General features: G+C 50.1%; 1 protein-coding gene across 1 annotated transcript in view; it reads right to left on the bottom strand.

Annotated features, from left to right (window-relative positions):
* LOC310746249 (SCO-spondin-like) overlaps positions 1–27,951 on the bottom strand; it is a 166,106-nt gene that overhangs the window by 114,859 nt on the left and 23,296 nt on the right. The window contains exons 16-34 of the mRNA XM_083580107.1: positions 27,344–27,509; positions 25,284–25,527; positions 24,025–24,205; positions 21,792–21,886; positions 20,306–20,562; positions 20,086–20,220; positions 18,940–19,142; positions 17,312–17,439; positions 15,841–15,950; positions 13,746–13,901; positions 12,490–12,583; positions 11,129–11,529; positions 9,585–9,815; positions 7,368–7,574; positions 6,271–6,507; positions 5,434–5,556; positions 3,392–3,486; positions 1,931–2,168; positions 257–409 (exon numbers count right to left, since the gene is read on the bottom strand). Of these exons, the coding sequence (XP_083436233.1) occupies positions 257–409; positions 1,931–2,168; positions 3,392–3,486; positions 5,434–5,556; positions 6,271–6,507; positions 7,368–7,574; positions 9,585–9,815; positions 11,129–11,529; positions 12,490–12,583; positions 13,746–13,901; positions 15,841–15,950; positions 17,312–17,439; positions 18,940–19,142; positions 20,086–20,220; positions 20,306–20,562; positions 21,792–21,886; positions 24,025–24,205; positions 25,284–25,527; positions 27,344–27,509 (3,454 nt within the window). The remainder of the gene's footprint in view (positions 1–256; positions 410–1,930; positions 2,169–3,391; positions 3,487–5,433; positions 5,557–6,270; positions 6,508–7,367; positions 7,575–9,584; positions 9,816–11,128; positions 11,530–12,489; positions 12,584–13,745; positions 13,902–15,840; positions 15,951–17,311; positions 17,440–18,939; positions 19,143–20,085; positions 20,221–20,305; positions 20,563–21,791; positions 21,887–24,024; positions 24,206–25,283; positions 25,528–27,343; positions 27,510–27,951) is intronic.

The raw sequence follows: 27,951 nt of genomic DNA on the forward strand, positions 1-27,951 counted from the left end.
AAAATGATTGTAAAATCAGTGAAATGTATATATCTGAAAAGTCTATTTTTTTTAAGAGGAAGAAGCAGCTCCACTCCCTTCTCCTATGATGCTATAGGATGCTTGGAGGGCCATCTGTCCGGGATGCTTTAGCTGAGATTCCTGCCTTGCAAGGGGTTGGACTAGAAGACCTCTGGGGGACCCCTTTCAATTCTACGATTCTATGATGTCTCGCCCAGCATTACCCTCCCTCTGCCCGCTCCCAAGACTGACTCACCGATCTCAATGGAGCTGGTCAAAGCCTCTGGCATCTCTGTGCAGTGGCGACCCCCGTTCTGGGAGGGCAGGCACTCTCGCCGCCGGACTACCACGCCACGGCAGTCCTGGGTGCAGTTGGACCACGTCGCCCATTCGCTCCACACGCCGTCCACTGCACGGAAGGGAGAAGCGAAAGCTTCAGGGCAGGGGGGAGCAGAGAAACGGACCTCGCAGGCAGTGGGTGGGATTTCCAGCAAAGGAAATCCTGCAGAACTCTCCTGGCTGGTATGCAGAGAAGAGCAAGCGAGGTGATCAAAGGTCTGGAAACAAAGCCTGATGTGGAACGGTTGAAGGAGCTGGGTAGCTTTAGACTGGAAAAGAGGAGACTGAGAGGAGATAGGAGAGCCATCTTCAAATATCTCAAGGGCTTTCACATGGAAGATGGAGCAAACTTGTTTCCTCCAGATCCGGAGGTAGGACTCGAACCCATGGATTTAATTGACAAGAAAGGCAATTCCGACTAAACACTAGGGATAATCAAGATGGATTATGCCGAAATGGCAAAATGGACAGAGGGAATCAGAAACCAAGGAGATAATAAATTTATTAAGGAATGGGAAATTTTTATAGATTATCTTAAAGATCACTGTACAGTTAAAAATGTTAGCAGAATTAATATAGCACTTGTAAGGTAATCATTCTGTGGTTACAAATGGAAATTTGAATATAAATTTGGGTAATGTTATAAGATGCAGTATATAATGTAGTGCTATGGAAATCACGGGGGAGCAGAGGGAGTCTTAATTTGGGGCTCAAAAAATAGGGGTCATCTTATACATGGGGGTGTCTTATACACAGAAAAATGTGGTGTGTCTAAACCACAGAGCCCAGGGCTTGCCGATCGGAAGGTCGGAGGTTCGAATCCCCGCGACAGGGTGAGCTCCCGTTGCTCGGTCCCTGCTCCTGCCAGTCTAGCAGTTCGGAAGCAAGTCAAAGTGCAAGTAGATAAATAGGTACCGCTCCGGCGGGAAGGTAAACGGTGTTTCCGTGCGCTGCTCTGGTTCGCCAGAAGCGGCTTAGTCATGCTGGCCATATGACCTGGAAGCTGTACGCCGGCTCCCTCGGCCAGTAAAGCGAGATGAGCGCCATAATCCCAGAGTTGTCCGTGACTGGACTTAACTGTCAGGGGTCCTTTACCATTACCTTTACCATATATATATATATATATATATATATATATATATATATATATGCACACACACACACACAGTGGTACCTCTGGTTGCGAACGGGATCCATTCCGGAGGCCTGTTCGCAACATGAGCAGAACACAACCCGCGGGTCGCAATTCACCGCTTCTGCACATGCACGTGATGTCATTTTGCATGTCTGCGCATGCGCAAGCAGCAAAACCCAGAAGTAACCCTTTCCTGTACTATTGGGTCACCGCGGGATGCAACCTGAAAATGCTCAACCTGAAGCAAAATTAACATGAGGTATGACTGTATGACCATGAAAAATGGGCAGCATCTGGCTAAAAGCACCCATTCCAGAGGTCTCCTCTTTCCTTGTCTATGAGCCACTTCTCCCCAGGTTCAGCGCCAAGGACCCCTGCAGTTGCCCACAGCTTCCTCCTCTGCTCCCCCCCTTTCTGCTCCCGCTGTCCTCCCTCCTACCCCCCAACCCCCCTCACCTGGGCAGGCCACCGCGAAGCACTGCTGGGCCTGGGCTTCCTCTCCCAGGCAGTGCCGAAGGACGTCGTCCGCCCGCCGGGTGCAGGACCTGCGGCGCACCTGCAGCCCCGTCCCGCAGGAGCGGCTGCATGAGCTCCAGGGGGCCCAGGGGCTCCAGAGGCCGCAGTCCCGCTCGTCCGAGGGCAGCCAGCCGGAGGACTCCGTGCCGTCAGCGCAGTCGGCCAGGCCGTTGCACACCTGGGGGCGGGGGGGGGGAGAGGGCAGGGGGTGACTCGGGGCTCCTCCAGACGCCTTCCAAATTCAGCATCTGCCCGCACAAATATTGCCTGGAGGCCTGGTCTTCACTGAAGATTCATTCCGATATTTATGATGGTGGTGATGAATTTCATCTATATCCCCACCCCTCCTCCAAGGAGCTCAAGGCAGCACATGTGGTTCACTTCCCCCCATTTTGTGAATCATTTTGGGGGGGTGGGGTGTTATTGGGTTATTGTTTTCATTTTGATTTTATATATTGTGATTTTTTCCCCTGTGAACCACCCTGAGACCTCAGGTATAGGGCGGTATATAAGTTCAATAAATAAATAAATTAAATAAGTAGCCCAAAACAGTATGAGGTCAAAGCTGGTTGGGGAATAATAATAATAATAATAATAATAATAATAATAATAATAATAATAATAATAATAATTTACACCCCACTCATCTGGCTGGGTGGACTGCTCCCAGCAAAATATTAAAAGCACAATAAAGCATCAAACATTAAAAACTTCTCTGGTCTGTTATATCCTTCAACCACTAGTCTTTCTTTCTATGGAAAAGAACCCAAACAAGGTCTGTGGGTCTCACACCCTAATAATAATAATAATAATAATAATAATAATAATAATAATAATTTGATTTATATACCACCCTTTATCTAAAGATCCCAGGGCACTGTACAGCATTAAGAACACGTTTTACAAAGCATCAATAATAAAATCATAATAAAAATCATAATAACACACAGCATAATACAAAAATAATTGTTATAGTCCCTGCCCCCTATAGATTATTTAATGGCCAAAGGCCTGAGTAAAAAGGAATGTTTTTGCCTGGCACCTAAAGACATGTAATGAAGGCGCCAGGTGAGCCTTCCTGGGGAGAGCATTCCATAAGTCGGGAGCCACCATGGAGAAGGCCCTGTTCTTGTGTTGCCACCCTCCGGACCTCTTGGCAAAAGGGGGACATAAAGAGGGTCCTCGGATGAGCGCAAAATCTGGGGAGAGGCAGTCCTTAAGGTATCGCAGTCCTGAGCCGTTGGTTCTTTCCCGAAATATTTGAGATCCCTTTTGCAGATGGGAAAGTGAACTGGACGGGTGGCTGGACAGGACCAGGGCTGAGGGTAGTGTGAAATGAGACCTTTTAGGGTGGTTGTGGGGGAAGAACATCTGCGCAGGGGAGACGGCCCCCAATCTCACCTGTTTAAAGGCAATGCAGGTGCCATCCCCACAGGAGTACTCCGTACAGGGTCCCGCGGTCTGGTTCCTTTCGCCGGGACGGACCACGTGGCTCTCTGTGTGGGTCAGAAGGAAAAGCCGTGAGCATCACAGGAGGGCCAGCAGAGGAGGAGGAGACCCCAGCCGTCCCCAGCCCATTGGGGGGCAGAAGAAGCCTTCCTTGGCTCTCATCAGCAGCCGCCCCCACAGGACCCACCAGGAGACCCTCGGACAGCTCCTCGGGAAGTGCAACATCATCTGCGTCGTGTAAGGACATCTGCAGAGCCTGCTGGATCTTGTCCAGAATCCTGGACCCACCAGACCAGACTCTGAGTGGAAGCCCAGGCAAAGGACCCAATCTGCGCCAGATTTACGTATAAGCTAAACAAGCTACAGCTTAGGGCCCCACTCTCTTGGGGGCCCCAAAAAAATTTAAAGGAAAAAAACACACCTGGATGTACATTTCCAAAATACAAACTAAAAAAAACAAATAAAATAAAACCTACATCCAGCAGCAGTGTTTTGTGTTGTGTAAGCTCCTATGATGTAAATCAGGGGTAGGCAACCTAAGGCCCAGGGGCCGGATGCGGCCCAATTGCCCTCTCAATCTGGCCCGCGGATTGTCCAAGAATCAGCGTGTTTTTACATGAGTAGAATGTGTGCTTTTATTTAAAATGCATCTCTGGGTTATTTCTGGGGCAGAGGAATTCGTTCATTTCCCCCCACAAAATATAGTTCAGCCCACCACATGATCTGAGGGACCGTGGACCGGCCCCCTCCTGAAAATGTTTGCTGACCCCTGATGTAAGTCATGGGCCCTGCCTGCTAGCCTGCTACCTAAAATATCCCTGGTTTGCTCATTTCTATATATAGGGTGCCTACATTCTGCATGTGCAAATGGCTTGAGATACCTATTAGGTCCATAAATGACCATATAGCGTATATTCAACACAAAAAAACAGTGGCAGTTTGTTGCTGACAAAGGACAGCTGGACATCTAAAGGGCTCCATTACCTTCAGTAGCTGAGGGCCGCATCAAACCTAAATCTGGCCCTGGACCCTATCCCAACACCGCACTTCCAATTTGTGATTCCTAGGAACTGGTCTTCAGAGACAAGTCATCTCTGATTATGAAGGTACAACACCAGCCCTGGAAAACCGTGCGATCCTTCTACACAGTTGCGTATGAAAATAACCTCCGCACACGCGTGACGTCCAGCGGGCAGGATAAATAGGGCTTGGCTTGTTTGTTTCGTCGCTATTTTGTTAATGTTGGTAATATTGTTTTATAGACATTAAAGCTGTCATGCTTTGGGAATCCTATAACATGATTTTTGGTGTAACTGTGATGCTTATTTTTGTTTTGTTTTGTTAATAGCGTTACACAGATGGTAATTGTTTCGTTTGCGATTGTTTCACTGATCATTTCTTAAGTATTCTATACGATTTATGCTGTATTCATGATGTTTTGTTCTGTTTTATTTATCTTTTGCTTGTAAGCCGCTTTGGGATTTATTTGAATAAAAAGCAGCATAGAAATAGAAAACAAACAAAGAAAGAAACAAATAAATAAAATGAAAACCACTTGAGCTGGGCATGCAGTTGTGCTGCTCATTCACTCTACCTTGCTTTGGATTTTGCAACCCTTGGAAATACATTTGCCAGAAACAGAAGGGGGGGGCAGCAAAGTGAGAGACAACGAAGACAACAAATTGGGGAAGGGGAGGGAGGACCGGGAATTGCTTAACACGCCCAGGCCCCTCCCACACTCCCAGAAACCTCTGCCTGAACGTCTTTGAACGGCTTCTCATGAGGACTAGAAGCTTGCTTTCAAAACTGGGTCGATTTTTACGCAGAGGGTAGCTCAAGCGCATCGGGTGCTCAGCAAAGCCCCTCTTCTCCTTCCTGGCCAGGGAAGGGAGCAAGAGTCTCAAATCTGGGCAAGGGATATCGTGAGAGGGTCCTTTGTCACCCCGCTTCCATTCCAGCCGCCCGCCAGGCGAGGGCCACCAGAGGCTCCTTACCGCAGGCCATCTCGTCCTCTCCCTGGGGGCAGTCTGGGGAGCCATCACACACCCGGGAAACATTGATGCACATGCGGTTGTCGCAGATGAAGAAGCCCGGGCAGGGCGGGATCTGCGTGGAGCCTGTGCCAGGAAAGAGAAAGGAGGGTTATTCCCAGGGAGACAGGACCAGCGACCAGATGGGCACCTGAGATGCCCCCACAGGTCCCTTTGGAGAGGCTGAGGGTGGTTCCTCATTTTCCCCACCTTACAGCCCCTTCTCCACATTTCCACATTGAAACTGAATTGAAATTGAAATACTTTATTGTCACTTGTACAACTTGTATGCAGTGAGATTAGACGAGCACCCCCCACTCAGCTCTCTTAGTCTTAATTCCCCTCGTTTACTGACGTACACCCACCAAACCCGAAAGTCAGTTGCCCTGTTGTTATCTTTTCATTCAGCAGCCTAACAGCCCACGGATAGAAGCTGTACTTTACCCTGTTGGTGCGACTAATCCTGCTTCTATATCTTCTGCCCCAGGACAGGAGATCAAGAAAGTGCCGGCCAGGGTGTGAATCATCCCTGAGGATTTTCCTCACTCTCCTGAGGCAACGTTCTTCCGCTATTTCATCCAGCAAATTTGCGGGACAGCCCATAATATCTTGTGCCGTATTCACCACCCTCTGTAGGCACTTCCTATCAGTTGATGTCAAACCAGCGTCCCACACCGTGATGCAGTATGAAGGGACACTTTCTATTGTTCTCTAGTCTGACCCCGGCCACACAGGAATCGTCCAGCCAGCCCTTCTCGTCGTCTGCAGAGAGCCCCAGTCATGGGGTCAGGATCTGCTCACCGCAGGTGTCGACGCTTTCGTCCGAGTGGTCCTGGCAGTGGGGGGTGCCGTCGCACAGCCGACTGTAGTGGATGCACTCGGCCCCATGGGCGCAGGGGAACTGGTCCAGGCCACAGGTACGGTTGCACTGGAGCTCGTCGCTGGCGTCCAGGCAGTCGGCTTCGTTGTCGCACACCCAGCCGCGCGGCTGGCACTCCCCGCTGTGGCAGTGGAACTCGTAGCGGCCGCAGGGTGGTGCTGCAGGGAGGGCAGAACGAGAGAGAGGGAGAAGGGGAGAGAGAAGGAAAGAGGTCAAGAAGTCCAGAGCAAGGCTCCAGACTGAGGCAGCCACCTCAGGCAGCAGAAGCCCAAGGGCAGGTGTCCCATGGGTGCCCTGCCCTCCTCGCCACCTTCACCTCTGAAATCTCACGAGATCTCGCAAGATCTGCTGTTATTGCAAGGGCCACCAAGCAACCCAAATAGCAGAGACTTCGGTGCAGGGAGATGATGCATTCCCATTTCACCCCTGCTTGGGAGAAAAATTATCCAACAAGGATCCTGTCTGGACACTGGCTGGACACTGGAGATTGGAGGCTGGCTTGGAAAAAGGGATCAGTGATCTGGGGGAGCCTGTAACAGCCAGGAGACGAGAGTCAGAGTCAGGTGAGAGCAGGATTGGAAGGTGAAGCACAGGTGCAGGAAGAGGGGGAGAGAGGTCAGGGTGCTGTAGAGCCCAGGGCTTCCCTGTGTCTCCTCCTCCTGCCCCCACCTCTCCTGCCCCACTGTCTCCCAGGACCAGAAGAGGAGTGAAGAGGGAAGAGCAGACACAGCTTGCACACAGGCTTAGTCTTTGCCCGCTCATGCCAGTTTGGGTGCGGAAGATGCACAAGCTGAGGTCGAGGCCTCTCTGTTGCAGCAACGACCTCAGTGGGTAACTGAGAGATGTAGGACTGGTGGACATGTTTCTCCCAAACTTGAAAGAGCTCTTGGGAACTCTAGATCAAAACATGGGGGCTGACGACAGCTGTGTTAGAGCAGCCTTGGCCCTTCCCACTAGGCAGTGCTACTCAGCACCGGGAAGGAGCTCTCGGTTTCTGGGTTTCATGGAGCCTGCTTACCCAGAGTCCTGTTGACGGGGGACGGGTGAGTCGCAGGAAGACTGGGGGGCACGGTGGCTGCCGGAGGTGTGGCCGGGGGCGCCGGGCAGTGGGGTGGCTTCTCATCAGCACCTTCGGCACAGTCGCGCATGCCGTCGCACACCTGGGAGCGGCTCACGCAAGTGCCATCTGGACAAGGTAGCTGCCCAGGGGCACACGTCACACGGCCTGCGAGGGGAGGAGGGTACGGTGAAGACCAGCCCACCATTCGCTCATTCTAGTGCCTTCCTTCAGTCCTCATGAGGCTTAGTTTGGTCAGAATTGAGTCTACCCTTCCAGAGTTAATGCTAGACACATTGCTTCTGGTCAATGAGCCACCAGAGCTGCCAGAGGGCCGTGGAAATTTGTGTTCCAGGCTTTTTAGACTCGTCTACCCATGTACTATCTGAAACGTGGACCACTTATAAACGCCATCTCCAACTCCTCGAAAGATTCCATCAACAGTGTCTCTGAAAAATTTTACACATCGCATGGGAAGACAGGCGAACGAATATCAGTGTACTGGAAGAAGCAAAGATCACCAGGGTTGAAGCAATGATTCTTCAACATCAACTTCGCTGGACTGGTCATGTTGTGCAGGTGCCTGATGATCGTCTTCCAAAAAAACCTGTTCTATTCTGAACTTAAAAATGGAAAGCGTAATACTAGTGGTCAGCAAAAGAGGTTTAAAGACTGTCTCAAGGCCAATCTTAAAAAATGTAGTATAAAATCATAGAATCATAGAGTTGGAAGAGACCACAAGGGCCATCAAGTCCAACCCCCTGCCAAGCAGGAAACACCATCAGAGCACTCCTGACATATGGTTGTCAAGCCTCTGCTTAAAGACCTCCAAAGAAGGAGACTCCACCACACTCCTTGGCAGCAAATTCCACTGTCGAACAGCTCTTACTGTCAGGAAGTTCTTCCTAATGTTTAGGTGGAATAAACACTGACAACTGGGAAACACTGGCCTGCGAGAGCTCCAGTTGGAGAACAGCCTTGACCAAAGGTGTCATGGGCTTTGAAGACACTCAAACTCAGGACACAAGGGAGAAACGTGCTAAGAGGAAGGAACGCTTGGCAAACTCTCATTGTGATCAACTCCCAATGTCCCCACTGGATCCCACTGGATCCAGAATTGGCCCCCACAGTCACTTACAGACTCACTGTTAAGACCGTATTCATGGAAGACAATCCTACTTGGCTACGAGGGATTGCCAAAGAAGACGACTACCTGAAACCCAAGGTGCACATTGGGTGCCAGATGTGAAATATATTGGCCCTATTTTCAGCTCCCCCACCCACTAAAGAGGACCTAAATGGCTCCGCTCAGCCTCCATAGGTGGAGGCTACAAGGCTGCTGACTGCCAGTTGCTGAAAACCTCAAGAAGGCAGCTTTCGTATTTTATCTGTGTTGTTTTTAATTTGTGTGAGTCCGGAAAAAAGGTGGGATATTAATAATCCATCAATCGATCGCAAACCGCTTTCAGCTTTTTTAAAAACAATCAAGCAATGCACACATTTTGTGAAATAAATATCAATCGGTCAATAGCGCTTGTTCCATGACACCCATCAGAGTGACAGTTCAGATCAGGGACAGTTAGGTAGCCATGTTGGTTGGAACAAAATAAAAAAAATTCCTTCCAGTAGCACCTTAGAGACCAACTGAGTTTGTTATTGGTATGAGCTTTCGTGTGCATGAACACTTCTCCAGATACACAGTGTGCATGCACACGAAAGCTCATACCAATAACAAACTTAGTTGGTCTCTAAGGTGCTACTGGAAGGAATTTTTAAATTTTAATTCAGATCAGGAAACTGAAAATAATCAGGCCGGATATGGTGGGGGAAGATTTGGAGGGAAGGAAAGGCAAACCCTAAGCCTGCAAGAAACATCTGAATTGCATTGGTTGTCTTGATAAACCTGGATTGTGGCTCGGCGCTGCTGGAAAGCCCAAGATTACCAAAGACACTTGATAGGACCTTATAAACCTTCAATGCACAACATCAAAACCTTCGGGGTCCACCTAGTGCAGCATTCCCTGCACGGACTGGCAGTGGCTCTCCAGGGTTTGGGGGTCCAGGGGTCTCTCCCAGCCCTAACTGGAGGGGACACTGGGTGTGTGTGGACGGGAGCTGGGACCTTCTGCATGCAAGCAGCTGCCCCGCCCCCGACCTGGGGGGGATGACCGCTCTCACCTGGGCAGAAAGCTTCATCCATTCCGGCGGGACAGTCCTGCTTCCCGTCACAAAGCAGAGCTTGAGGAAGGCACTGGCCGTCGGGGCACTGGAACTCCCCAGCCAGACACACGCAGCCGCTCTCGTCGCTGAAGTCTCCGCAGTCGTCGTGCCGGTCGCAGCGGTGGAGGTACGGCAAGCAGCGCCCCATTGCGCAGCGGAACTCGCTCGGCCCACAGGGGGGGCCACAGCCTGAGAAGGGGTTGTTTTATTGTTTATTATTATTTCTGCGATTTACATGCCACCCTTTATCCGAAGAGGTGCAACATTAAAAGCATAATTTACATAGCATAATAAGAAAAGACAAATTAAAAAATCACAGGTAAAAATCATAAGAACAGTGTCACCCCACACCCAGCACACTTTTAAAAGGCCATGGATTGTCTAATGGCTGAAGGCCTGGTTAAAGAGGAACATTTTTGCCTGGAGCCTAAAGGTATATAATGAAGTCACCAGGCAAGCCTCCCTGGGGAGAGCGTTCCATAGACGGGGAGCCACTGCAGAAAAGGCCCCGTTCTCGAGTTGCCACTCTGCAGACCTCATGAAAGAGGCACACGGAAAAGGGCCTCTGATGATGAATGCAGATTTCGGGATGGTTTATATGGGGAGAGGCAGTGCTTGAGGCATTGCGGTCCTGAGCCGTTTAAGGCTTTATAGGTCAAAACCAGCACTTTGAATTGGGCCCAGAAGCTCATTGGCAGGCCAGGATCAGTGTAATATGCTCAAACAGTCTTGCTCCAGTGAGCAACCTGGTTGCCCAATTCTGCACCAGCTGAAGTTTCTAAACAGTCTTCAGAGGCAGCCCCACGCATCACACGGTGGGGTAATCTATCCTAGAGGTCAACAGAGCATCAACAATGGAAGTTAGACTGCCCTTGTCCAGACAGGGGTGCAGCTGATGGAAGGCGCTCCGGGCCACTGAGGCCACCTGAGCCTTGAGCGACAGCGAAGGATCCAGCAATACCCCCGAGTTATGTACCAGCTCCTTAAGAGGGAGTGCAACCCCGTTCAGAGCAGGTGACCTCCCATCCATCTCATCTGGGGAACCACCCACTTATCTGGTTGAGAGAGGACACACCAGGACCTCTGTGGGCTGCCAAACTCCACCAAGCACCCACAAAATATGCCAAACTCCACCACAATCGCTGCCTCCAAGCCTCCTTTCTCAAACTCCAACTCTCCACTGGCCTCAAAGGTCAGTGCAAAAGCTTGTGGGGTTGCTAGCCTTTCCCTTTTTGTGCCATTTTTGCAGCTTTCCTGCTCTTTTCAGGCCGTTTTTGCCCTTTCTGCAGTTTAAATCAATTTACTTAATTATTTCCCGGCACCTCACATATACAAGAATCGAACATGTCTAAGTGGAGAGACACCTGTATACCCATTTTTATGCACACTTTACTCCAGACAGAATTCCACTTGCCCCCAGGTCAGCTGGTAATCTCTCCCTGTGCCCCCACTGCATTTCAGCTACTCTGAGTGCCAGGTGCCTCCCCTTGTCCTGCGCTCACCCGCCTCGTCGGAATGATCCGCAAAGCCGCAGTCCAGCTCCCCATCGCAGAGATGCCCGCGGGGGATGCAACGCCCGTTGGCACAGCGGAACTCCTGCAGGGCACAGGCGGGCAGCGGGCAGTCCCTCTCGTCCGAGCCGTCCAGACAGTCTGCAGTTCCGTCACAGCGGTATCCCCAGGGCACACACTGCCCACTAGCGCACGGATACTGGTGAGGGGCGCAGCTCAAGGTGCAGAACTCGTCCGAGCCGTCCCCGCAGTCGTCCTCGTTGTCGCATGCCCAGGCACCGGGCACGCAGCGCCCGCCTGTGTGGCAGGCGAACTCTGTCTCGGCGCAGCGGGGCGACGTGGCACAAGGTTCTTGGGGAGCGACGCACTGCCACAAGCCGGCCTCACAGGAGCTGTGGAAGGGAGAAGTGTCAGAAACAGCAGGATGGGTGTGAGGTGGGCACTGGGGCCACCTGAGGCTCAGGGCAGTGCCATGAGGAGAGGTCATGGCACGACAGCTACGGCCATTCCTGGACAGGGAAAAGTTGGCCACAGTAGTTCGCGCATTGCTTACTTCAGGACTGGGCTGCTACAATGTGCTCTTTGCGGGGCTTCCTTTCAAAAATTTATTTACACAGATCTAAATGAAATATATACAGTGGTACCTCTGGTTGCAAACAGAATCCGTTCTGGAGGTCCAGCCATATCCCAAAGTTTTCGCAGCCAAAGGACCACTTCTGCACATGAGCAAAACACTTCCGGGTTTGCCGCTTTCACAACCCAATGTTTACGTTACCCGAGGGTAATATAACCCGAGGTTCCACTGTATATCAGAGCAGTTTACAACCCCCAGGGTACAGTGCAGAATGAACATCGTGTTGCACTTGTGAAGGTAAAAAAGGTAAAGGAAACCCCGGGTGCGACCATGGGGTTGCAGCGCTCATCTCGCTTTCAGGCCGAGGGAGCCAGCGTTTGTCCGCAGACAGCTTTCCGGGTCATGTAGCCAGCAGGACTAAAGCGCTTCTGGTGCAACGGGACACCGTGGTGGAAAGCAGAGCGCATGGAAACACCGTTTACCTTCTCGCTGGAGCAGTACCTATTTATCTACTTGCGCTGGCGTGCTTTCAAACTGCTAGGTTGGCAGGAGCCGGGACCGAGCAACGGGAGCTCACCCTGTTGCGGGGCTTCGAACCGCCGACCTTGTGATCGGCAAGCCCAAGAGGCTCGGTGGTTTAGACCACAGCGCCCCCCGCGTCCTGCCTTTTACGCCCCCCTGTAAAAGTGTTGCGGGTCTGAGCAGTCTTGGGTGCATTCATTGGTAGGAAGACAATTCCTCCCATCTGCCCTGCTCCAGCCAACCTTTACGGACTTACCAGTTCCTGCATTCCTGCATCACCAGGGCTCCCAGTGGGAACAGAGTGCCCTCCCAGTAGCAAGGGCACTCGGAGGGGTCGATGCAGCGGCCGCCTGGCAGGGAAGGAACAGCAGAATATCAGGAGAGCCCTGTTGGATCAGGCCAATAGCCCATCGAGTCCGGCAGTCTCTTCTCACTGTGGCTGGCCCCAAGTTTGAATCCCACAGGCAGGACCAGAGCACAAGAGCAACGCTCTCTTCTGCCTCCAAGCGTGGGGGGCAGAGCACAACTGTCATGGCTGGTAGCCCTCCTTAGCCCTCTCCTCTTTGGTGGATCTCAACACTTGCAGGAGCGCTGATGGGTTGCTGCAGGAATGGCGGAGAGGCATTTCAGTTTGTACCCAGCTGGATAGCCTAGTGGGTAGAGCACGAGGCTTGTAGCCTCAGGGTCGTGGGTTTGAGCCCCACGTTGGGCAAAAGATTCCTGCATTGCAGGGGGTTGGACTAGATGACCCTTGGGGTCCCTTCCAACTCTATGATTCTAGGATTCTCATCCATCCATCCAGGGACTTCTCATCATGGCTGATGACCAGGGAGGACGGTAGTAGCCGCCCAGAGATGGAAGGATGATGAAGTTCCAACCAGAGAAGAATGGATAATCAAGATGATGGATGGTGCCAAAATGGCAAAACTGACAGGGAAAATCGGAAACCAATAAGATAATAAATTTAATAAAGAATGGGGAGGAAAAATATAGATTATCTTAAAGAACACAGTTAGAAACGTTAGCAGGATTAACAGAACACTTGTAATAATTCTATGGTTATAAATGGAAATTTTAATACAATTTGGATAATATTATAGGATGCAGTATAAAATGAAGTACTATGGAAACCACAGGAGGGTGGAGGGAAGTCCACAGATCCAGGGAATCCTAGATACGTATAAAACTGACTATAAAAACATGTAGATTTGAATGTAAACAATATTTGTAAAAACTTAAAATAAATATATATATATATATATATATATATATATATATATATATATTTAAAAAGGGAGGACGGAAGCAGCAGTCTAGTTCTGCTCTTCCCGCACACCAGCTGACCCTTTGTAACCTTCTTCAGCACAGCGACCCAACGCCTCTTAGAATAATAGAATTGTCAAGTCGGAAGGGACACCCCAAAGGCCATCTAGTCCAACCCCCTTCAATGCAGGAGTTGCAGCAAAAGCATCCATAATAGGTGGTCCTCTGACCTCTGCCCCCCCATCTTACCATGCAGCACTTTGCCCTCCGGGCAGAAGCATCCCTCCACGCAGGAAAGGGCCTCGCTGCTGCAGTGCTCGGCCCCCTCCAGGCCGAAGTTCTTGCAGGTGGGGGGGCAGGCTGGGCCGCAGGCGTCGTACTCCAGCCCGTAGTCACACTGCATGGCTGAGCAGGGAGAGAGGGAAATGCTTGCTCGCTTACTTATTTATTTATTACAAAAACCAAATAAATCACCAAGCATAAAGTGCTGTTTTGAGATGCAGGCCTGGCCAAACTTGGCCCTCCAGTTGTTTTGGGGCGACAACTTCCATCATCCCTAGCTAACAGGACCAGTGGCCAGGGATGATGGGAACTGTAGTCCCAAAAAAGCTGGAGGGCCAAGTTTGGCCATGCCAAGGGACCTGCCTGGGGAATCCAGGGTGCATTGGTCTCAAAGTTATTATTATTAATATGTACAGTATTAAATTAATATACTGTCCTTCATCCAAATATCGCAGGGAGGGTTACAGTATAAAAACATCAAGTACATAATATATAATCTCACTGTATATAAGTTGTACAAGTGACAATAAAGTGTTTCAATATAACAACAGCAACAAAACAATCACACACAAACACCCTGACACATTTAAAAGGCCAAAGATTGCTTAATCAGCCAAAGGCCTCGGTGAAGAGGAATGTAATGAAGGCAGCAGGCGAGCCTCCTTGGGGAGGGTCTGGTTTCACGAGGTCCTCCAGGGAAAGGAGCAAACTGCAAGACAAGGCTAGCCCTGCTCTCCCCAGCAATTTGTGTGCCACTGTTAGGGACAGGTTGGATGCAGAGGAATGGGGGGGAGGAACCAGCTGGGGAAACCCCCCCCCCCCCCGGGGAAGAAGGACCAGAGCCCACAGAGGGATGGTGGGATGACACTGAGCGGTCAGAGGAAGTAGACTGGGAGGAGGAGGTGTCGGAAGCTGAAGAGGCAACAGGGCTTAGTGAGAGGGGAGAGTCTGTGGCAGAGAGAAGTTCAGACTCAGAGGTAGAAGCTGAAGATGGAGAGGAGGGAGGCTGGGGATGAAGCTCAGGTTGTCTCCTCCTCCTGCTGCAACAAGCTCCCTTCCTCATTTGTCTCCCAGAACCAGAAGAGGGCTGAAAAGGGCTGGGGAGAGGTTGGCTTCATGCAGGCACAGTCTCTGATGGCTTGGGGGAAATCCTGGAGAGGAGGGGACTTAAACAATTGGGGGAGGTGGGGACCTTCAGTCTCTGCAGCCGCTTCATGACGGTATGACCTGCCAGAACTAATGCCAGTGTACTGGAAGAAGCAAAGATCACCTGTGTTGAAGCAAAGATTCTTCAACATCAACTTCGTTGGACTTGTCATGTTGTGCGGATGCCTGATTATTGTCTTCCAAAGCAACTACTCTATTCCAAACTTAAAAATGGAAAGACTCTCTCAAGGCTAATCTAAAAAAAATGTAGTATAAACACTGACAACTGGAAAACACTGGCCTGCGAGCGCTACAGTTGGAGAACAACCTTGACCAAAGGTGTCCTGAGCTTTGAAGACACCTGAACTCAGGACGCAAGGGAGAAACGCACTAAGAGGAAGGCATGCTTGGGAAATCCACACAAAACTCACGCCCAGAAACCAATGTCCCCACTGTGGAGGGACGTGTGGATCAAGAATTGGCCTCCACAGTCAGTTACGGACTCACTGTTAAAACCGTGTTCATGGAAGACAATCTTACTCGGCTACAAATGATTGCCAGAAGCAGCGGCAGCTGCGCTCATTAGGCCTGACACTCCTGTACAATACATGTTTTTTGTTAATGAAGAGTTTACTCCAACTTGCAAGGTGTGATTGACTGCTGGCCTGCTTCTGTCAGCTGCCAGCAGGACCAAAGAATGCTAGGTGCATTGCCTCAGAAATATTTTTTAAAAACTGCCTTGGTGCATCCCAGGTCTCTTCCCTTCTAGGCAGCAACATTTGGACAGTAAGGCCCACTGGCAACACTGCCCAGCTGTTGTGTCACAGCTGGGCAGCAAAGTGGGTGTGCAAGGGGCTTTCCCCCCTTCCGCACAGAGGCTACTTCCAGGCTCCCAAACAAAAGCAGCGTGACTTACGGCAGAGATCCTGGCTTCTCCAGCGCACAGGAACCCCCCGCTGGCTGCACTCCTCTGCGTAGGTGGCAATGGCGGTGCAGAGACACTCGCAGTCCCCTCCGGAGTCACAGCTGGGGGGAGAAGAAAGTCAGGGAGGGGCAGGTAGGCACATGGAGGGGGACAGTAAGGTAAAGGTAAAGGGACCCCTGACCATTAGGTCCAGTCGTGGCCGACTCTGGGGTTGCGGCGCTCATCTCACTTTATTGGCTGAGGGAGCCGACATACAGCTTCCGGGTCATGGGGCCAGCATGACTAAGCCGCTTCTGGTGAACCAGAGCAGCGCACGGAAACGCCGTTTACCTTTCTGCTGGAGCGGTCCCTATTTATCTACTTGCACTTTGATGTGCTTTTGAGCTGCTAAGTGGGCAGGAGCAGGGACCGAGCAACGGGAGCTCACCCCGTCGCGGGGATTCAAACCGCCAACCTTCTGATCGGCAAGCCCTAGGCTCAGTGTTTAACCCACAGTGCCACCCGAGTCCCAGGGGGACAGTAGAGGGACACAATAGGGTCTCCTACTCAGGAACAGCCTCCTAAGAATAGCCCCCCCCAAGCTCACTAGGTTCCAAATGCATTTTCAAAACTCCCCAAGTTATCATTTCTAAAGCCCCTTGCAGGGGAAGACACATTCCCTACCCCGATGGCCTCGTATCTGGTTGTGAATCTCCCTGATCACCACCACTACCACTAATAATATTTATATACCACTTAATATGGAAAACCCCTAAAACATAAAACATAGTAAGAGAAATGAAAAGAGTGGGAAAATGTACTATCAATTAGGGTTGCCATACGTTAGGAACATTCCTTACATGTCCTGGTTTTCAGGAGTAAAAACGGCATCGGGGGGAATTTTGCAAAACCGGCAAAATGTCGGGGGAAACCCGAATGTATGGGAAAACGCAGCAGAAACCGCTCAAAAAGCTTAGAATCACTATTTTTGAGTTGGGTTTATTAAAAAAAAGAGCTGAACAATTTTGGAGTCTTCCTAATAACAGCTCAACAACTGCAGGTGTCAGGGATTTTATGTTTAGAAATATGGCAACCTTATAGAAATACAACATTTAAACCAAAGATACAAAGAAGGACATCAGTAAAACAACAACAACAGAGAAGCCCTCAATTAAATATTTTTAATGTTTAATACAGTGGTACCTCTGGTTGCGAACGGGATCCGTTCTGGAGGCCCGTTCGCAACCTGAAAAGAATGCAACCCGCGTCTCCGCACGCTTCTGCATGTGACATTATTTTGCACGTCTGCGTCTGCGCATGCGCAAGCGGCGAAACCTGGAGGTAACCCGCTCCATTACATCTGGGTTGCCGTGGGACACAACCTGAAAACGTGCAACCTGAAGCAAACGTAACATGAGGTATGACTGTATATCAACAGATTAATATCAAGGTATAACCGAAATATCACTCGCCAGCCCCCTACCCGCAGGCGTCGAAGATGCACCACTCGTAGAACTGCTGGCAGGGGAGTTCCTCATGGCAGGGGGCAAAGAGGTCCTGCAAGAGGACCCCACAGCGCTTCCGGGCCCAGGTCACACGGTGAGAGTTCACCTTGGTGGTGGGAGGGAGAAAGACAGAGGTGAGAGGGGCCGCTGTCTTCACCAGAAGCACCTGCTGGATGAGGCCAATGGCCCGCCTGGTCCAGCACCCTGTTCTCACAGGGGCCAGCAGATGCCTCTTTGGGGAAATCTGAAGCAGGATCCAAGCACAAGAGCCTCTCTCCTCCTGCGGTTTCTAACAACTGGTACTGGATTGCTGCCTCCGACTGTGGAGGACAGAGCAGAGCCATCCTGGCCAATAGCCATTTCCTCCAGGTTGGTGGCCAACTCCTGTGGCAGGGAGTTCCATAGTTTAACTAAGTGCTGTGTGAAGAAGAATTTTCTTTTATCTGTCCTGAATCATCCAACATTTCAGCTTTGTTGTATGCCCACAAGTTCTGGTGTTATGAGAGAGAGGGGGGGGACACTTTTGCCTCCCCTCTTTCTCCATGCCAGGCATCATTTTGTAAACTTCTATCCTGTTGCTTCTTGCTCCTCTTTCCTCTAAACTAAAAAGTCCCAAAGGCTGCAACCATTCTTCATAGGGGATTCGCTCCATCCCCATGATCATTTGGGCTGTGCTTCTCTAGTCTTTCCCCCACTCTAGAATATCCTTTTTGAGTGAGGTGACCAGGACTGTATGCAGAATTCCAAATGCAGCCGCACCAAAGAGCTGTACTTTCAGGGCTGCAACTGCAGCAGCCACAGGTTAAAGCTTGCCAACCTCCCCCAGCTCATCCTCGTATGGTGACATTTCTCTTTATTGTACAGGAACGCAGTTGCATGCATTTACCTTTCAAGCTCCAGGCCTGAGTGTTGCTGGAGTCCCACCCCCACCCCACCCCCGGTGAAAAGCCACTCTTTAGCACTCCGTCGGAGCAAATTTCAATTCAGGTTTTCTGCAGATTGACATTAGAATTAGAAATAGAATTTTATTATTACGGTCACAGACCAGTTCTAGCTCACTTCCAATATCAGGAGAACCCTAAAACACAACAGGAATACATTGAATTGCAATTGGGTATAACAGAGACAATTCAAATATAGTGGCAGTTAAAAAAAATATTAAATCTTGATCACTAAAATATAACCTAAAATTATCATTTAAAACCTTAATCGTTTTGGTAGTACAGTTTGTTCCCTAAGTTTTATGGCAGTCACACAGAATTTGGCCACCCTGAGCGTGATCTCTAGGTCCTTGTCCTCTACCGGGAGTTTTAGACATTGAAGTTCGGACCCATTTGGAGATTTTTGTATAACAGGAGTGATAAATACCAAGCATATATCCCCATAGAAATGGCAGCGTAACAAGACATGAGAGATAGTTTCTACTGTCAATAATTGACATTTATTCCGATGGAGCGCTAGAGAGCGAGTTTTCATGGGGAAAGCTCTGGAGTTAAAAAGGATGGAGGGACACAGAACTTTAAAGCATGGACCAGGCCCGTAAAGAGGTAAATGAGGATCAGCCCAAAGAGAGATGGACTTTAACTGGGCACCGATCTAGGCGTACCGTGCAAGGGTGCTCAAAATCCTCACTGTTGACCTCAGGGCAGAGCAGGCTGACGCGCCAGGAGTTGCCAAAGAGATCTGCTGTGGGCTCCACAATGCCTTGCCGGCTGGTGAAATCATTCTCGGTGTCCCCATCAAAGTTCCCACACAGGCCTGACACGCGGCCTTGATACATGGGGTCCAGTTTGATGTAGATGCGGGTGCCTGTACAGAGAGGGGGAGCAGCTCATTCACAGCCTCTTGGAGTCAAAATAAAAGGAATCCATGCTGACTTATTTTTCAACTTCATTCCCCCTTTCCGTTCCTAAGTTCTCTCCACCACCACCTCACAATTTTTTTCATTTTAAAAACGATGAAGAAACAGGACTTTCAGCCACCCTGTGTTTGGTTTTTTAGGGTTGTAACACTAGGGTTGTAAAATAGTTGCTCTGTGCTTTAGAGCTTCTTCTGCATAGGAAGATCAAAAGTTCAAAGCCCATAGGAGGAGGATTTGCATAGGGTGGTTAAAAGCATTTAAGAGGAAATTTTGCACAGGTGAGTCAAAAGCTCAGCCTCGGAATATAGCAAGCAAGGAAAAAGAGAAATTTTACTCCTTATTGGCTCAAAGGTTGGCAGGGGAATGAAAAAATGTCATGTAAGGAAAACTGGAAGGTGGGGAGGGAGAAGAGAGAACTAAGGAAGAACTGAAATTGGAGCCCTCTTGCAAATAGAGCATAAACCTGAAACAAGGACCCAGGATACAAACCTGAAATAGTTGGAAAAGCTTAACGGAGAAGGCTGGAAGCCTCTGTTTTGAACAATATTCACCAGGTTAGGAAAACAGTCCAGAACAAGACCGATTGGATAGATTTATCTCTCTTTTGCAATTATATGTCGTTTATTTTGCTCTTATATTTTGACTATATTCTTTCCTCCAACTTTCTCAAGAACTGTTTAACTTTTTACTTTATTAAAGGTCAAGAGGTAAGGAGCGTGGCCCACAATGCATAGGAGCCAACTCCTAGGGGCCGAGGGGTCTTCGCACCCCCAATAAAAGATTTGAGGGGGTCACAGTCCAAAGTCACATCATGTGATTGAGTAGGTGGGGCAGGGCTTACCTCCCCCCCAATATTTTACTAAAGTTGGCACCCCCCCTGCCCAGTCTCACCTCCATCCCAGAGCACCGTCAGCCCCAGCTGGGAGATGAGCGAGAGGAAGAGCCCGGCTCTCTCAAGGGTCAGGCCGTTCCCACTATACGTTTTCGGGGGGCGCACCGAAACCCCGTTCACGGTCACATCTTTTCCTGGTGTGGACAGAGAAAGCCAATATCAGGAGGGCACGAGATGGGCAGAGTGGGCACAATACCCGTCTCTTTCCCCTTTAATTACCTCGGAGCAGGTGGACCACCGTGTTGCCAATGAGCACCACGACGGATTTGGTGCAGGTGGTGCCGCTGGTGCCGCAGGGCACGTTCTCGGCGGTGACGGTGAAGGCCCCGCTGCTCTCCTGGGCCAGGATGTACTCACAGTCACCCAGGAAGGTGTAGGTCCGCCCGTCGAAAGTGATGTAGTGGGGGTCCCCGGTGGCTACGCACGTCCCGGCACAGTGGTGGTGGCTGCAGTCCCAGCGCCGGTTTTGGCAAATGCTGCAAGGAAGGAGATGGAGGGACCACAAGGTGGTGAGTGCTGAGCCAAGCACCTCTCATGCCACAGGTCTGCAGCCAATGTCAGGAGCAAGCCAGCAGTAAATCACACAGAGAAGTCAAAGTTAACTCTTTATTAGAAGAAACAGGATCTGCACAGGAGTGCCAGGTCAAATGAGCACAGCAACTCTCCTGGGTAGGGCTTGCCCCTATGAGGCAAGCTGTGGAGACTGAAGGTCCCCGCCTTCCCACAGCTGCCTAAGTGTCAGGGACCATGCTGAGGAGGGCTACACTGAGGAGGAATGGTGGGAGCCACCCCCTCCCCCTGATTCAGGAATCTTCCCAGGAACAGGAGGACTGCATAGATCTGGAACAGTGGTTTGCAGAGGGGCATAGTTCAGAAGGCAGAAGCTGGGAAATACTGGATGGGGAACAGCTAGGAGAAGAAGAAACACGGGGAGAGAAAGGGTTAACAGATTCACAGTCGTTGGACAGCATTTCTCCACCGCCCTCCCCAAGGTCGAGAAGTGTTCAGAAAGTCTCAGAACAGAAAGAGCAGATTACAAGACATAGGAGTGACGTAGCTTAATAGGGACAGAGGGGGGAGTGCGCCTTAATTGGGAGCGCTGCCATTTCTAGGGAGACGTGTTCTTTGGTCTCTCGCTGTGATTATTATAGAATCTAACTGGTAAGACGTTCCTTTCACTTGATCTTCTTATTTACTGCTATGGGGGAGCAAGCCGATTCCCTGAAGCTTGACACTAAGGCTCCTCCTCTGCCAGATCCTTCTCCAGCAATCTGAGACTATGCCAGTGTTATCTGCCTTTGCTCCTTCCAATTCATGCCTTTTCTGGTTCTGGGAGACCAGAGGTGGGGAGCTTGTCGAAAGAGGAGGAGGAGGAGGAGACACCCTGGCTTCTTCACTAGCCTGATTCACCTCTGCCTCTTGGTCTCCCTCCTTCTATTCACCAGCTTCTGCCTCCGATTCTGGAGTCTGTGCCACAGACTCTCAAAGCTCACTAAGCCTTGTTACCTCCTCAGCTTCCAACACCTCCTCTTCGCAGTCTGCTGCCTCTTTTCCTTCTCTCATCGTTGCCCCACCCCCACCCGCTGGGCTTTGAGCCTTCTTCCCTTAAGGGTTCCCCAGCTGGTGCCTCCCCCCCCCCCATTCCTCTGCGTCCAACCAGTCTGTGGCAGCAAGCATAGCACAGCAGGCTTGGCTGAGTCCTTACCACGTGTTGCAGTCCTTGGTGATGGTGTCATTGGGCTGGTACAGCCGGCCATTGTGGTGGCAAGGGCACTCCTCCGGGGAGACACAGCGCTCGTTCTGAAAGAAGGAATCAGCAGGGAAGCGTGAGCAGGTCCTCCTCACCCACGTGGGGTCACAGAACCGTAGGGGTCAGCAGGGCCGTCTTAAGCATATCCGGCGCCGTGGTGCAAAACTCCCTCCGGTGCCCCCTGCCCCATTTCCCAGAGTTCTCCGCCTTTTTTTAGGGAGGAAGGCGTTGCTGGTGGGGCTGGAGGAAATGGGCAGCGGCTGGAGGACGGCTCCTCTGGCGGGGAAGAGGCGGAGGCTGGACGCGGCGCCTCCCGGCTCAGCTGGACACTTTGTGCCGCTGTGGCCATGGCAGATGGAGGTTCCGGGTGCAGTGCTGCTTCAGTGCGGCATGGCGGAGGTGGGCAAGGGCGGCAAGCTGATGGCAGGAGGCGCCACGTCCAGCCTCTGCCTCTTCCCTGGCGCCCTCCAGAACTTAGCGCCCCGGCGCCCCACGCCACTAGCCTCTATGGGTAAGACTGTTAGAATAGTCCGTTCCACCTTAAGGGACAGGCATGAGACTGCTGTGCGTCACATGTCTGTTTACACTCCAGCACAGCTTGCTGGGAACTTCCGTTTGTGTATAGCTTTCGCTTTCAGCTGCTTGCTTTTAGACACGAAAGGGAGAAGACATGTTTTCCTTTTGTCCTGATGTATGCTGAATAAACTGCTGGTAAATATGCTCAACACAGCCCTTCCCTGCCACTACTATTGCACTTCTGAAGCTCGGGTCGCAGTTTCATGCTGATCCGAGGACTGGAGCTCGCCTGGCACACCGGCCGGTGGGCTGGGGCCTGCTGGGAGCCCGCCAATTGCCCCCAATTCCTTGGCTGCATCCCAACAAAGATGCCCCTGGGGGTCAGGTGGCTGTAAGCAACTCCCTCGGCCGGTTGCCCAGGAACGTACAAAGCCCAGGAAAAGTTTATTACCACTCACTTTTTAGTCAATAATTACAGAGAGAAGCTTTGGAACCCAGCCTCTTGGATAATGGCATTGTCCCGAGTGAATCTCCACCCTCTTCTCTCCCACTTCCTCATTCATCATCATCATCACCTCCTCTACCGGAGCTGCTCCGTGCCCTCTGTCTTTGAGCTCTTTGCTCTCCTACTTTCAAGGCTCTCCGGGTTCTGGGAGATGGAGGGTCTGGGGTGCCTCCTCCTCCTCTCCCCTTATTTCCCAGCTTTCCCCCTCATCTGCCTCTGAGCTGTGACCTCCCTCAAAGCCCTGCTGCAACTCTGAACCGTCTTCCTCTTCTCCGGAAGGATCAACCTGGGGAGGCAGAGGCCTCCATTCTTCCCCTGCCCAGACCCTGACAATAGGATTGTGTGTTTTTTTTAATAATAATCTTTATTAGTTTAAATTACACACATATACACAAAAATTTACAAAGAATTTACACTCTCATATTGCTGAAAGAAAAGAGAAAGAGAAAAAAGAAGAAAAGGAAAAGGGAGAGAAGTTTGCAAAAGAAGAAAGAAAAAAAGAGAAAGGAACAAAAACAAATTTACATACGTAATCTTCCTATTAACATCTTAATAAACACTTAAATAAAAAGACTTCTGACAAAATGAATCTTCTAATCATTCTCATTGCACTGTTTATACTATCTTTCTTTCTGTCATAAAAAGACAATAGGATTGTAATGTTGGAAAGGGCCCCCTAGGTCAGGGGTCAGCAAGCTTTTTCAGCAGGGGGCCTGTCCACTGTCCCTCAGACCTTGGGGGGGGTGGACTATATTGGGGGGGTATGAACGAATTCCTTTGCCCCACAAATAACCCAGAGATGCATTTCAAATAAAATAAAAGGACACATTCTACTCATGTAAAAAACGCTGATTCCCGGACCATCCTTGGGCTGGACTGAGAAGGCAATTGGTCAAGATCCAGCCCCCAGGCCTCACTTTGCCTCCCCATGCCCTAGGTCAACCCCCTGCAATGGAGGAATCTCAGCTGAGGAATCCCTGGCAGATGGATATCCAACTTTAAGCACTTCAAATGAACAATATAATTGTAGACCTGGGAGGGACCCAGTCCAGCCCCCCGCAATGCAGGAATCACAGCTAACAGGGGGGCACCCAACCTCTCCTTCGAAGCCCCCAATGAAGGAGAGTCCACCTCCTTCCGCCTGGGCAGTGCCAGGGAAGGACTCACCAAGTAGACGGTGCCAGGGGGGCAAACGCAGCCGTCTGAGAAGCCGGCACAGCTGAGGTTCCCCTCGGGACTGTCGCAGCTCCGCAGGCAGGAGCCAAAGGTGTAGACCAGCTCCCCCGGGCACAAGACGGCTTGGGGGCAGCTCTGCTCTGTGCAGTTCCATGCCCCATTCACACAGATGCTGAAACACAGGTCAGGGGCAAGGATATGTGAGTGAAGGGGTGCAGAGAGAGGTGGGAAGTCCATTCTGCAAACAACGCCAGCTTCCAAGTGTCTTTTTGGGAAAAGGGGCGTGCGTCCCTCTGCCGCCCCACTCAGCAGCTACTCTCTTACCAGAGCAGAGCCAGCTTCCTCGAATAATAATAATAATAATAATAATTTATTATGTATTATTTATACCCTGCCCATCTGGCTGAGTTTCCCCAGCCACTCTGGGTGGCTTCCAATTAAGTGTTAAAAACAATACAGCATTAAATATTAAAAGCTTCCCTGAACAGGGCTGCCTTCAGATGTCTTTTAAATAGAAGATAGCTGCTTATTTCCTTGACATCTGAAAGGAGGGTGTTCCACAGGGCGGGTGCCACCACCGAGAAGGCCCTCTGCCTGGTTCCCTGTAACCTCACTTCTCGCAATGAGGGAACCGCCAGAAAGCCCTTGGCGCTGGACCTCAGTGTTTATTATTCTTATTCTTAGACCCACAAAGGGGAGCAGGGAAGTGCAAGAGATTCCTTGGAATCTTGTTTTTATGTTGTATGTTGTATGTTGGATATGTGACTGTAAATTTTTAATTTGAAAAACTATATCTATCTATCAATCTATCTATCTATATCTATCTATAGGAAGCTGGACACACAGAGACCTGCTTGCTCTGTACTGAATCCAAAGCCATGACTAATGCAGAAGCAATATTTTTGGGGTGCTATGCTGTGAGGGCCCCCCCTTCTTAATGCTCAGGTTGTACATATGTGTAAATAGAACCCCATATCCAAAAAACACCACACCTCTCCTTAGACTCACGTTGCAAACGCCCCGCGGGTTATCGCGCGTCAGCCGAGATCACGTGGCCGAGACATTCAATGAAACCAACCTATCCCGTAGGGCAGTCACAGACAGGTCACAGGGTGATTTCATCAAACATCTCCTTCCACTCCACGAGAGCCAGAGGACGGTGCCATTGTCAGTGTCCCTGCCGAGATCCCAGATCCAATACGCCCCCCCCCCCGAACACCTCGCCTCCCAGTTGCCTCTGCAGCACGTACCAGGTGTTGCAACCCTTCTGGATCCTGCTGCCAGGGGGGTGCGCCTCTTCCCCATGCGCACAGGGGCACATGGCAGGCTGGACGCACTGCCCGCCGTCGTCCAGCACCGTCCCCTCTGGGCAGTTGCAGCCGGCCACGCAGACGTGGTCCAGATCCTGGCAGGGGCCCAAGCGCAGGTCAGCGCAGGTCGTTCTGCAGGGGGGCGCACATTCCCGATAGACTTGCCCCCCAGAACATGGTGTCACTGTGGGGAAAGGGGAAAGGTCAAGGTCCTGCAAGCAAGAAGCCCTCAGGGTGACCCTGGGTCTTCAAGAAAGCCGTCGGGGTCTTCAGCACAATTTAACGCTGAACAGCAACGAAAGATTATTTTGTGTGCATGTGGCCAAATCGTTTTTATTAGTTTTCCAAATTTTACAAAATCAGCCACAAATTAAGACGAATTCAATACAATTTCTGCAAAATCTGGCTTCCTGGATGTGACCAAAGTTTTCTCTTGTTGCTGCTTTATTTTCCTTGCTCATTTCTAGCTCACTTTCCATTCCTTTCAATTATATTACAAGAATTTTTTTATTGCTTTTAAACTTATTTATCCTTAATCACCAGCTATCTGCTTGCCAGTTTCTGCATGTGAGCAATGAAACTAAATACTTTTTCATACGTGGTGGTCTTGTAGTAAGGTTAAAGCTTACTGGGAAACGATATATAATGAATTGAAAAAGATGTTCAAAATAACCTTTGTAAAAAAAAAACACCAGAAGCTTTTCTTTTGGGAATTATAGGGACAGAACTACCTAAACTATATAGAAACTTATTCATGTATGCGACTACAGCAGCAAGAATGTTGCTCGCCCCAAAATGTAAAGAAGCAGAAGTCCCAGCAAAGGAAGAATGGATACAAAAACTTATGGAATACAGTGGTACCTTGGTTCCTGAACGGCTTAGTTGACGAACAAATTGGCTCTTGAACATCGCAAATCCAAAAGTAAGTGTTCCGGTTTGCGAACGTTTTTCAGAAGCCGAATGTCCGTTTCGGCTGTTGGTATTATTTCTGGAGCCAATCAGCCAATCAGAAGCCACGCCTTGGTTTGCAAACGTTTCAGAAGTCAAACAGACTTCCAGAACAGATTGAGTTCTAGAACCAAGGTACCATTGTATGCAGAAACGGCGAAATTTACCAGAAGAATAAGAAATCAAGATAACAAACTTTTTTATAAAAGAATGGAAACGGTTTGTTGAATATTTACAGATAATTTGCAAACAGATAAAAACACTGGCAGGATTATTGTAAGAACCTGCAGTTCCATAAGAGTTTATATTTAAAGTAGATAATTAAATGAGCAAATTAAATGAATTTGAATATGCAGAATATATTTAAAAAATTAATTTAAGGAATCGCAGAAAGAGGGGGAAGGTAGCCAAACTTTGAAATGTGCAAATTTGAAAAAGTATAAATAAAAACTTAAAAAATAAATAAACGTTTTTCTAGTCTCTAGGCTCCAGCCGAACGTAAATAAGGGATCAATGTGCTCGGAGGAACCCACCTCCAGCCCCCCTGCTGCCCCCTTGCCTCTTAAATGTAAAGGTAAAGGGACCCCTGTCCATTTGGTCCAGTCGCGGACGACTCTGGGGTTGCGGCGCTCATCTTGCTTTATTGGCTGAGGGAGCCGGCATGCAGCTTCCAGGTCATGTGGCCAGCATGATTAAGCTGCTTCTGGTGAAACCAGAGCAGCACATGGAAACGCCGTTTACCTTCCCACCAGAGCGGTACCTATTTATCTACTTGCACTTTGACGTGCTTCCGAACTGCTAGGTGGGCAGGAGCAGGGATCAAGCAACAGGAGCTCACCCCGTCGCGGGGATTCGAACCGCCGACCTTCTGATCTTCTGACCTTCTGACCTTCTGACCTTCTGGGTACCACCCACTTTGGGAACCGCTTTATGAGGTTCTCATGGCCTGCCCCTATTCTCCATCCTACCCTTGCGGGCACTGCCATCTTGGCACTTGCCCCAACAACATGACAAGCACACCCACACCCTGCCCTCCACCCCAGGAAACTCACGGCAGAAGCTCTGGTTCCTCCAGGCGACAGGGGCTCCCTCCTGGGCGCACTGCCTGGCGTAGGCAGCCACAGCGCCACACAGGCAGTCTTTGCCAGTGGAACAGCCACACACGTCATACAGGCAGAGCTGGTAGAATGGGTCCCGCTCCACCACGTCGTGACAGGCCTGGAGGGGAGAGATGGGGACGCTGGCATAAGCCAGCGGCCTGGTTTTTCCAGGACGCAGAGATGGCTTCAGGCAGGCCCAGACGATCATTAACACTTGCTCAGGTGCCAAAGATATTAATGTGAAAATGCAGCAAAGAGCAATAGATGGTGCCAGGAGCAGGTCAGTCATAACTTACATGGCGTCAGTGAAGTTAACTCTTTATTCAAGGAAACAAGGTCTACTTAGGCGGTCAGACCTAGTGAGGCCAGCGTTGCCCCAATTAGGCAATTGCAAGGACTGAATAAAAATTAATAATAATAATAATAATAATAATAATAATAATAATAATAATAATAATAATTTAAAAAAAAAAACACCTGAAGGAGTGTCTCCACCCCCATTGTTTAGTCCAGACACTGAGGTCCAGCTCCGAGGGCCTTCTGGTGGTTCCCTCCCTGCA

This window comes from Podarcis filfolensis (genome assembly GCF_964270895.1).
Source record: "Podarcis filfolensis genome assembly, chromosome: 12".
In the NCBI taxonomy this organism is placed as follows: domain Eukaryota; kingdom Metazoa; phylum Chordata; class Lepidosauria; order Squamata; family Lacertidae; genus Podarcis; species Podarcis filfolensis.